We start from the raw sequence: 9576 nt of genomic DNA on the forward strand, positions 1-9576 counted from the left end.
TTAAGAATAAATACTGTTACTTTACCGTGACTCTACAATATTCTGAATATCTACTCATAAGTATAACAAAAAAACTAATGAACAGTCAAAGGTTTGTTATTTGTCGGTAACATGCCGTCTAGATGATATGATCCTATCGGAAAATCTCGTCTAGTATTGGAAGTTTTTGCATCTTTTTTAGAAAACAATTGTAATACAGTCTAACATTTGGATTGATCTTTACTGATATGCTGCCAAAGAGTTTAGTTATTGCCTGAACGCGCTTATCTAAATAACTAGATACTAGACCGATTCAAAATATTGGTTTTGTTAGTATTTATCAAGAAAGGCTATGTGCTACTTTTTATCCAGGTGCTAGGGTAGTTCCCACGGGACGCGTATGAAACCACCGTCGGAAGTTTTTTTAATAAGAAGATAAGAGACTCGAAGGTATCTTCCTATAAGGAAAAGTTACTCAAGAGTTATTCCAATTTCAGATTCCAGCCTTGAGGAAGATTTTGTGATGAAATCCACAAATATAGAATCGTGTTCTGACCGCCTCAGTCCTTCGAGCGACTTGACAAGCGAGTCAGAAACCTCCTTACCACCGTTTCCCTACGACAATCAGAACGGAAACTTCTACCAAGCAGAGTTGAACGAAAAACAATACTTTTCTTGTAAACAGAAGTCCAGAAACGAGCAAAAAAGTCCAAAAGATGTTTACTTACAAGAAAGCAACAAAATGACGTTCGAAAACTATCTGTCACCTCCGAGGAACAAAAAATATTTGAATTTCGAACTCAAATTGCCGCCGACCAACGACAATATTTTTTCGCAATTGGAGACTGAGGATCGGATGCGTTCAGGCTACTTCAATGAGGTTCAAGATCTAAAGAGTTGCGTACAAAATGAGAATCATCCGAGTTTGTCGGATATGAAATTGAATCAGCAGATTTTTGATAGTGTTAATGTTAATAGCGAAAGGGATAGAGTGCCTCAGACTTATTTTGCGGAGAATGAGAACAGTAATTTGAGGAGATGTTTGAATTTTAATTCAGAACAAGTGCAGTGTGTTTGCGAAGCGTTGCAGCAGAAGGGTGATATAGAGAAGCTTGAAGCTTTTCTTTGGAGTTTGCCTCCTAGTGAACTGCTTAGAGGACATGAAACATTGTTGAGGTAAGTGTCTATTGCTGTTGCGGAATCGCTTTAACCCTTAAAGCCAACATGTCACAATTTTCGTTTTTTTTTTGTTCTTATGTAAAATAATTTAAATAGAACATAAAATTAATTACCTAGACATTAGATACTGTTTTAATAGGTATATCGTTTATAGCTAGGTCTCCTATGTCTAATTTGGATTTGTGTTTAAATATTATTTTTATTATTTTCACTCGATTCTTTTTCACTTATTTCTTGTTCATTTGTCCCGGTATCTGTAATCATTTATCTAACATGTTTGTAACAAGAATCTTTTATATCCTAGGGCCCGAGCACTAGTAGCGTACCATAGAGGAGTGTACCAGGAGTTGTACGCCATATTGGAAGCACACTCGTTCCCGCCAAGACACCACACCGCTCTACAGAGTCTATGGTTCAAAGCACATTATAAGGAGGCTGAAAAAGTTAGAGGAAGAGCGCTAGGTAAATACGTTTTTATTTTATCTAAATACTAAGTTTTATAGCTAAGACTACAATTTGAAGAAAATACGTTGTTGGTACGGGGCCAGTTTTACCGTAAATAAGTAATAGACATAAGTACAAAATTATTGAATATGTAATATTGGCAATATGCCTAACCATGCTTAGCAGCAGATTTTGACGCGCTTGAGTTTTTTCTCTGTGCATCATATTTCCGGGCGATAAAAATCCTGACCCCGCGGTTTCAGAAGTCATCGTTTGCAGTTGCTTTTCTTTATGGACGCCCTGAGGAACCTAGCGTTGCCGCGCGGAAAATCCTCTAGTCTGAACGTGCTCCTAATGTTAATCTTTTAATTATTTTTAGGCGCAGTGGATAAGTATAGGCTTAGGAAAAAATACCCGCTTCCCAAGACGATATGGGATGGCGAAGAGACAGTGTATTGCTTCAAGGAGAAGAGCAGGAATGCTCTGAAAGACTGCTATTACAGAAATAGGTAAGTTTTATTATGTATTTGCGTGTACAAAAACTTGAAACTTTGGTACAGTATAATACTTACGCTGTCGTATTTAGTGAAACAAAGACTTGGTACAAAGTTCTATGTATAGACTAATTGCATAAAAGTCAAAAATAATAATTTCGAAGTCAGATTCTTATTTCGACCTATCTAAACTATTTACTATTTGCGGATATTTGGTACACTTGGTTTTTATCCGAGTACGGGCAGTAGTTCCGTCGGGACGCGGGTGAAACCGCGGCGGAAAGCTAATCATGCAAAATCCCTCAATAAAGCGCGTTAAGCCGTTAAATCTGAGTTTCAAATGAAGATTTTTTACATTGCGTGTTTCTCACAGGTACCCAACTCCTGATGAAAAACGGGCCTTAGCACAGAAGACAGGTCTGACCCTCACACAGGTGTCCAACTGGTTCAAGAATCGGAGGCAGAGGGACCGCACACCACAGCAACCTAATAGACCGTGAGTGTATTGTTATTTATTTTCAACTTTTCAGCCGATTTCCCAAAAAGGAGTTTCTCAATTCGGATGTTTATTTTGACGAGTTTTTTCAGTATGTACTTCAACATCTACACATAGATACGTAGCTACTTATGGTATAAAAAGCTGAAGAGTTTGTTTCTGAGTTTTTTGAAAAATAATTTCCTTTTAGATGTAAGTCGGTACCTACATAGGCCTGATTTTATACGATTGCCTGAAGCAACGCGAGTGAAACCGCCGGCGGAAGCTAATCTTTTAAAGAGGAGGTATTTCTTAGGCGGACAGACGATTTTCTTTGTGTCTATGATATGCTGATATTGTTTATATGGTTCTAATTTTTTTAAGCAGGTTAACAGCAAAGCTTTTTAAGCTGTTAGATATCGTTCATGGCTGTTTATCATTTATTAACTTAAGATATTATGGTTCATATACCTACTTAGTTAACTTACTTCCGATTGCTCTCTAACAAATGAATCGACCAAGCTCAAAAAATTAAAAACACCGACTCTTATCGACTTCTCAAAACCAATACACAAAGTATGTACCTACCTATACCATAGAGCCATTAATCCATACCATAGCCAATACATGCCTTCGTAACCTTCAGAGTTAAAAAAACGTTGAGTCCGCCACTTCAAACAATGGTCCTTTGAGTCCAAACAATAAATTGTTAAACTTTATTTACTTTATGTTAAAATAAAACTATGGTCGTGTGCTTTTTTATGGATTTCGAGCGAATGGGTGCAGGTTTGGAACCTGCTGTACTTAAAAGCTTACATGGAAAACTTGATGAAGAAAAAATGGTTCTTTTATTGGTATTTTTGTACAGTCCTTTTTTTCACTGAAGGTGTAAAACATTGGGCGTCTGGGAGTCTGGTTTAAAGTTTGCACTGTATTCGGAATCTAAAGTTCTCGTAGTATCAGAAGCGAATTTTTCTATTTTAATTTTTTCTACAGGTAGGTAGCGTTTGATACCTATGTTTTACAAATATGTAATAAATATTTTGACTTTGATATGTAGTAACTTAAAAACTACATAATGCCATTTTTTATTAATTATTTCAGAAACAATCTCTGTTCTTTTAGGAAATTCATTTTTAGTTTCATTGGTGGTCCTCGTCCACCATATTATCTATCACATTCATGCTTCATCTCCTCACAAATGTCACAAGATGCCTAAACGTCCTACACATTTCTCAGAAATTTTGTTTTGACGAATATAAACTTTCTTTAAAGAAATAAGTTATGTACCTTCTGATAGTAAATAGTTCACTATTAACGCTCCCTCATACTGCAGACTGCAGTTTGGCCAACCATGAAAGTGTGTTAAATGATGACCTCTTACAGATTTTTGCTTTTTGTTACTAATCAGGAATTATTACAGTAGCCACCACATGTTTCACTCTTGACCGGCTTAACTTTGACAAAAACCTTTTTCGAGCATTTAAAATAGTTTTTTCCTCACTTGGGACTGGCCATTGTCATAAAGTCACATTATGGGTCATTAATCAATAGGAACAAAACTGCAGAGGTCATGAAAAACACGCACATGTGGTCTTTCGAAAATCAATGATGACGCTACATTATGTCGTATGGCCGATTTGTATTGTACTTTTTTTTTGTAAATAATTAGCTGACCCTATTTTTTTGTTGTTTCTTATAAGTACTTTGGCAGAAATAAAAAAAGTAGGTACCCATCTGCATCTATACCAATAATGTACCTAAATTTAAATCCAAATCCGTTTAAGAAGATTTTGCTTAAACACGCTGACTTAAGGAACTATGGTCAACTAAGTAAAAACGTACCTATATACGTCGTATATACCTACATATGTCTGCTATTATAAAAAAATCCTTATCGTAGTCCTAATAACACGGGTAAATCTGAATAGATCTAAAACAAAATGGTAGGTTCAGTTGGTCAGCAAATAATAAGCTATCAATCTCTTTAGGCTCAAGTTCATCGATAAGATCAATGATAGTCCTCTTTAATAACTGTTTACAATTATTTTAAGTAAACCGGACTAATGTCTTTAACCAATTTTTGAAATTGAAATTGTCTCAGACACACATTAATGATACATTCCCATATTACTCGTATTAGGTATTAGTCATAGACATAATATTAGTAAACAGGACTGCGCATATAAACCCAAAAAACGAGCCGAGTGAAACAGTTAGTACGGAGGCTGTCTGTCCCTTTCTAATAGGGTGACTATGAGATTAAGCTATCTGAGACAAATCCGAATTTGCTAAGATTATTGAACGCAGATTGGTATTGAAGTTTTAACTTACGCAGTTTGTGACCTTAAGATACTTGTAAAGGCTTTTAATAATTAGCGGGAATTAGCAGTATAAAAGCAGGAAGATTCGAAGTGAAGACTGTTTTTTTTGTATTTCTACTTCATATATAGACTGCTGAGCCATTTATGTCGCCTTTCTTCATTTTTTGGGAAGCTATAACAATAGTACAACAGTTTTAAAATCCATCACCCATATTTTCACTCATTTCAAGAATTCATGGGCACCCTAGTTGTTTACGAAAATGTTATTATTAGCTAATCTGTGGAACGATATATTGCACCCACCATAGGATTCACTTTTACAAGTATAAACGCAACACTTTTTCACCATTTGAATAGTTTAAATTGATTTAATACAAAAATATAAACAAAATTTTAAATGCTGATTATAGATAGTTCAACTCAGATTTGCGCGCGGCCCTATTTGTGCATCGGCTTATAAATATACAACTTTCATTCGTGTGACAGTGACGTCGTCCGAGCATGACGTGTTCTTATCGCTTTTTTTGTTATGGGTACAGTCGTTTACGAAAATGTCTAGTTCTTCACGGAGAAAATGTTTAAGGAGTCAGGTAGCGTTCCAAAAAATGAAACAACATTCAGAGCTTTTTGTTATTACATTTTACAGTTTTTCATTATTTTCTCATACGTTTTTTCAAAATTGACATTGACAGTATCTAAGAAATAAATGAGGTGAAATATCTAAGATGAATTAAATACTCCTTACATATTTTCTAGCTCGGGGTACGCGGACAATAAATAAAAGTGTCGACTAAGAATGTAAAAAAAACGTATAATCTAGTATAATAATGTAAACAAAATGTGTGGGGAATTTTAAAAAAATATATTGCTTCGCATAGTGTCGACCAAAATAAGACGGAAATAATGAAACTCATAAATGAACGTTTAAGTCAAATTGATGAAGGGATTTTGGGTAATACTTGTCGATATGTACAAAAGAAAAAATAAGAATACCTACTATAGACATTTTGACATGGAGTCAAAATTTATAATTGACCTTGGTGAGAGTAGCGAATCCGAAAATTCATCATTTGATTTTTCAAGTAGCGATTCAGAATCATTATAAATAAATAAACATTAAATTACGTAATAACCGTTTTTCTTTAAACAGCCGTATACAACCCCTAAATAACTGTATTTGTACCCGACTGTACCTCTTGTCACGCACACAAAGTCACTGCATATGTACAAGGGTTACCCACACATAAGGCCGCGCGCAAGACTGAGTTGAACTTACTATACGCGCCAAGAATGTTCCGGGTTACCGCTAGAAAAAAAAAAAAAAAAAATATGTTGTTTATGTTTTAAGAATAATAATTTATATAAATAATTTATTCGTATAATAAATTAATGCGATTTTTATTAATTTGTTGACTTACAATTGTTAAAATAAGATAAAAATATATGTGATTCAATTTTTTTTTGGGAAGACAAAACTGTTGATCACAACATTTTTTTATGCTGGCAAGGTGTTAGAAAGAGACAAACGTCCTCCGTTCTAACTATCCCTCTCGGCTCGGATTTGCCTCTGTGTATTATGCAACAAATTTAGTACCTTATTGCGTTGGAATAGAGTTCAATTTCGTAAATATATATTTCGAGCGTGCGCAATCTTGTATATTATATTACATCTAATGGGTATTAGTATAGTCTGTTTTTTAATCTCGTAGACTAAACTGACATTACGAGTGTGGTCAGTTTATTGCAAAATCTTAAATAGTGATGTGGCACGACCGAAACTTAGCGTTAATAAAATCAAGTGTCGTTTTTTTGCAATAAGTCATCCTTTTTTTTTTTTTTTTTGTTGTCGCTGGGTAAAAAATGCTATTACGCATGCCCTTCCCGTCGGGGGACGGGAGAGGGGTATGTGGGACTCCCCGGTAACGACGTTCCCGGTATACCCACTAAAAAGGCCCAGCGGCACTCCGACCTCGCCTGAGTGGAGGGGGTCTGGGAATCTAGTGCATCCAGTCCCCCACCGGCGATTGCCCGCCTCACGGCAGGCCCCTCATGCCTCCCCCCAGTGGGGAGGGGTCCCTATGATGGCCGGAGCACAAGGGGCGATCCTTGTAATGCAGGCGGTGGCACCCCCGCGCCTGTCGTCCGCTGATCACCCCCCGGGGCGGATGGGGACGGACGTTGTGTTCGCCGTCTTCCACCCCTTCTTCGTCTGCGGAGCGGCGCTGCAAGAGGGTCGTTCTCCCGCAAGCGCTCTGCCGCCTCCTTCTGTAACATGACGTCCTCACAGAAGGAGGCTACCGCGTCCCATGCCTCCTCACTTCCCAGCATGGCACCAATCACACTGGGGAGCGAGAGGTCATCCCCGACCACTGCCACCAGGGTGCGGCGGGGTTCAGTCCACGATGGGCACACCTGTAGTGTGTGCTCTGCTGTATCCACCTCGGCTTCACAATGGTGGCACTTTGGGGTCTCCTCCCTCCCAATCCGGTGCAGGTACGCTCCAAAGCAGCCATGCCCGGACAGCACCTGCACCAGATGCATCGAGAGGCAGCCATGCCGCCGATCGAGCCATCCATCCAGGACAGGCCCGATGGCATCCAGCGTCCGGCGACCGAACGTTGACGAGGCAAGGTCCTCGGCCCAGTGTCGAGTGATTGCTTCCCTCGCCTCCTCACGCACATCTTCCCGTTCGATCGGGTCCGGGTGCCGGTCTAGCGCCCTTTGCGCCGCCGTCCAGTCGTACACTCTGGCGAGCACCCAAGCCTCGAGCTCCCAAGGAGGGGCTCCCGCCAGAACGCACGCCGCCGCGAAGCTCACTGTGCGGTATGCCCTCGCCACCCGCTGTGCAATGGCCCTTTGTGGCCTTCGGATGGCAGCGGCGTTCCTCCGACCGCACAGTGAGTCTGCCCAGATTGGGGCCCCATACAGGGCCATACTCTTGAGTATGCCGGCGTATAGACGCCGGCAATGGTCGCCGGGCCTCCCGATGTTTGGGAGGAGCCATGAGAGGGCGCCCGCGGTCCTCATCAAGCGACAATAAGTCATCCTGAAATAATGGGCTTATTCTTGATGATTACGCATGGCGTTGCGTGGTCAGATATCCCTGGCAGTTTGTAGCACGTCGTGCAGCCGTGTGTACGTACGTGAATTGTGAATATAAAACTTTGAATGAATATTAAATTCGTCTATTATAGATAAAAAGTTACGATTCAACAAACCGGTATCGTAAGTACAGCACTGCACAAAAAAGCTAGCAACATTATATGTAAGTTTGACATTTTGCAAGTGTCAATTTAGTCTACGAGATTAAAAAACAGACTTTAGATGGTTAGGCGTTAAGTTTGTTTTAAAAGATTAATTTTTGTTTCAGTGAGATGCTAGTACCAGCGCAATACGCGGGCCCGCAAGGAGGGCTAGCTCAGGCCTTACTCCCAAATGCCTATTATCATCAGCTGCAAGACCCCACACACTATCATGGCTGTGCACCTTAATGTTGCCATATGAAGGACACCTTAGACGATCTATTAAATTGCGCAATATTATGAATTGACCGTAGGTATAGAGATTGCGCAATGATTCTAAGCGGTTAAAAATATTGCACAATATTTTTCTTGTAGGTAATATTGCGCAATTTAATTGATCGTCTAGGTGGCGCCTATCTCCAATATTACCAGTGCAAATAAAGTATTACTAGTTAAACAGACTGTGAAAAAGTGTTAAGTATTATCTATACATATAATAAATCTGTAGAAAAGTAATTTTTGTACATTGAAGAAATTGACAAAACAAATAGCCAGCATGTTAAAGGATAACTAACAGAACCCATTTCCATCATTTTTGTCATTTTTGTCTGTTTGTCTGTTTGTCTGTTTGTCTGTTTGTCTGTTTATCTGTTTGTTTGTTCGGGATTCACGTAAAATCTACGAATTAAATGCAGACAATGCTTATATACAAAAATTCTACGTAACTTGGGGTATTACTTAGTTTTTGTTTCATCGAAATCGATTCACTCTATCAAAAGATATGATTAATTTTGTGAATTCAAGATGTAAAATATTACGACACGCAATCTATTTGTCAAAACTGTACATTTGAATGTTGTACTTATATTAGTTGATCGGCCTATTATTAATCTTTACACAGAAAATCACACCTTTATAAGTAACTTCGGAAGAAAAAAAAATATGAAAATTTTGTTTAGCTAAGGTTAAAGTAGCTCCATCTGTGGTAAATAAAATACATCAAATTTGTCAAAGGAGCGAGGTGGTAAATGACAATATTACCATACATTCTTTATAGAGGATTATTATTTCAACAGATGGAGTTGTGTATTTTCCGTAATTCACCATATTTTAACACGTAGTGTAATTTTTCGATAGACATTTCAATAGTGTTTGTCAGTTTGCCGTGCCACATCAAAATCCAACTATAATTATTACCTTGATGAAAAGAAAATTAATAGTTCTCAGCCAAATTTAAAACGCTGCCATCTAAATTATTTTTTGAACATTATGTCAAAAATGATGACTTTAGTGGAACAATTAATTATCATTTAAAGTTACAGATGGAGTTCATATCAGGATTTTTTCATAAACATAGTTTAGCTTATCTTCCACTAATGTGGTGGCCTTAAAACAAATTACTTTGAGTGAGTAGTATTAAGTAGACCTTAATTATTTTT

At 38.1% G+C, this 9576-nt stretch overlaps 1 protein-coding gene across 1 annotated transcript; it reads left to right on the forward strand.

Annotated features, from left to right (window-relative positions):
• The first annotated feature begins 502 nt into the window (after positions 1–502).
• On the forward strand, positions 503–8459 carry LOC124643031. Its single transcript, XM_047181867.1, has 5 exons — positions 503–1155; positions 1463–1620; positions 1982–2111; positions 2470–2592; positions 8266–8459. The coding sequence occupies exons 1-5, from the start codon at positions 503–505 to the stop codon at positions 8384–8386; spliced, it is 1185 nt and encodes a 394-aa protein (XP_047037823.1). The 3' UTR covers positions 8387–8459.
• The last annotated feature ends 1117 nt before the right edge of the window (positions 8460–9576 follow it).

Source organism: Helicoverpa zea, chromosome 26, assembly GCF_022581195.2.
Source record: "Helicoverpa zea isolate HzStark_Cry1AcR chromosome 26, ilHelZeax1.1, whole genome shotgun sequence".
Classification (NCBI taxonomy): domain Eukaryota; kingdom Metazoa; phylum Arthropoda; class Insecta; order Lepidoptera; family Noctuidae; genus Helicoverpa; species Helicoverpa zea.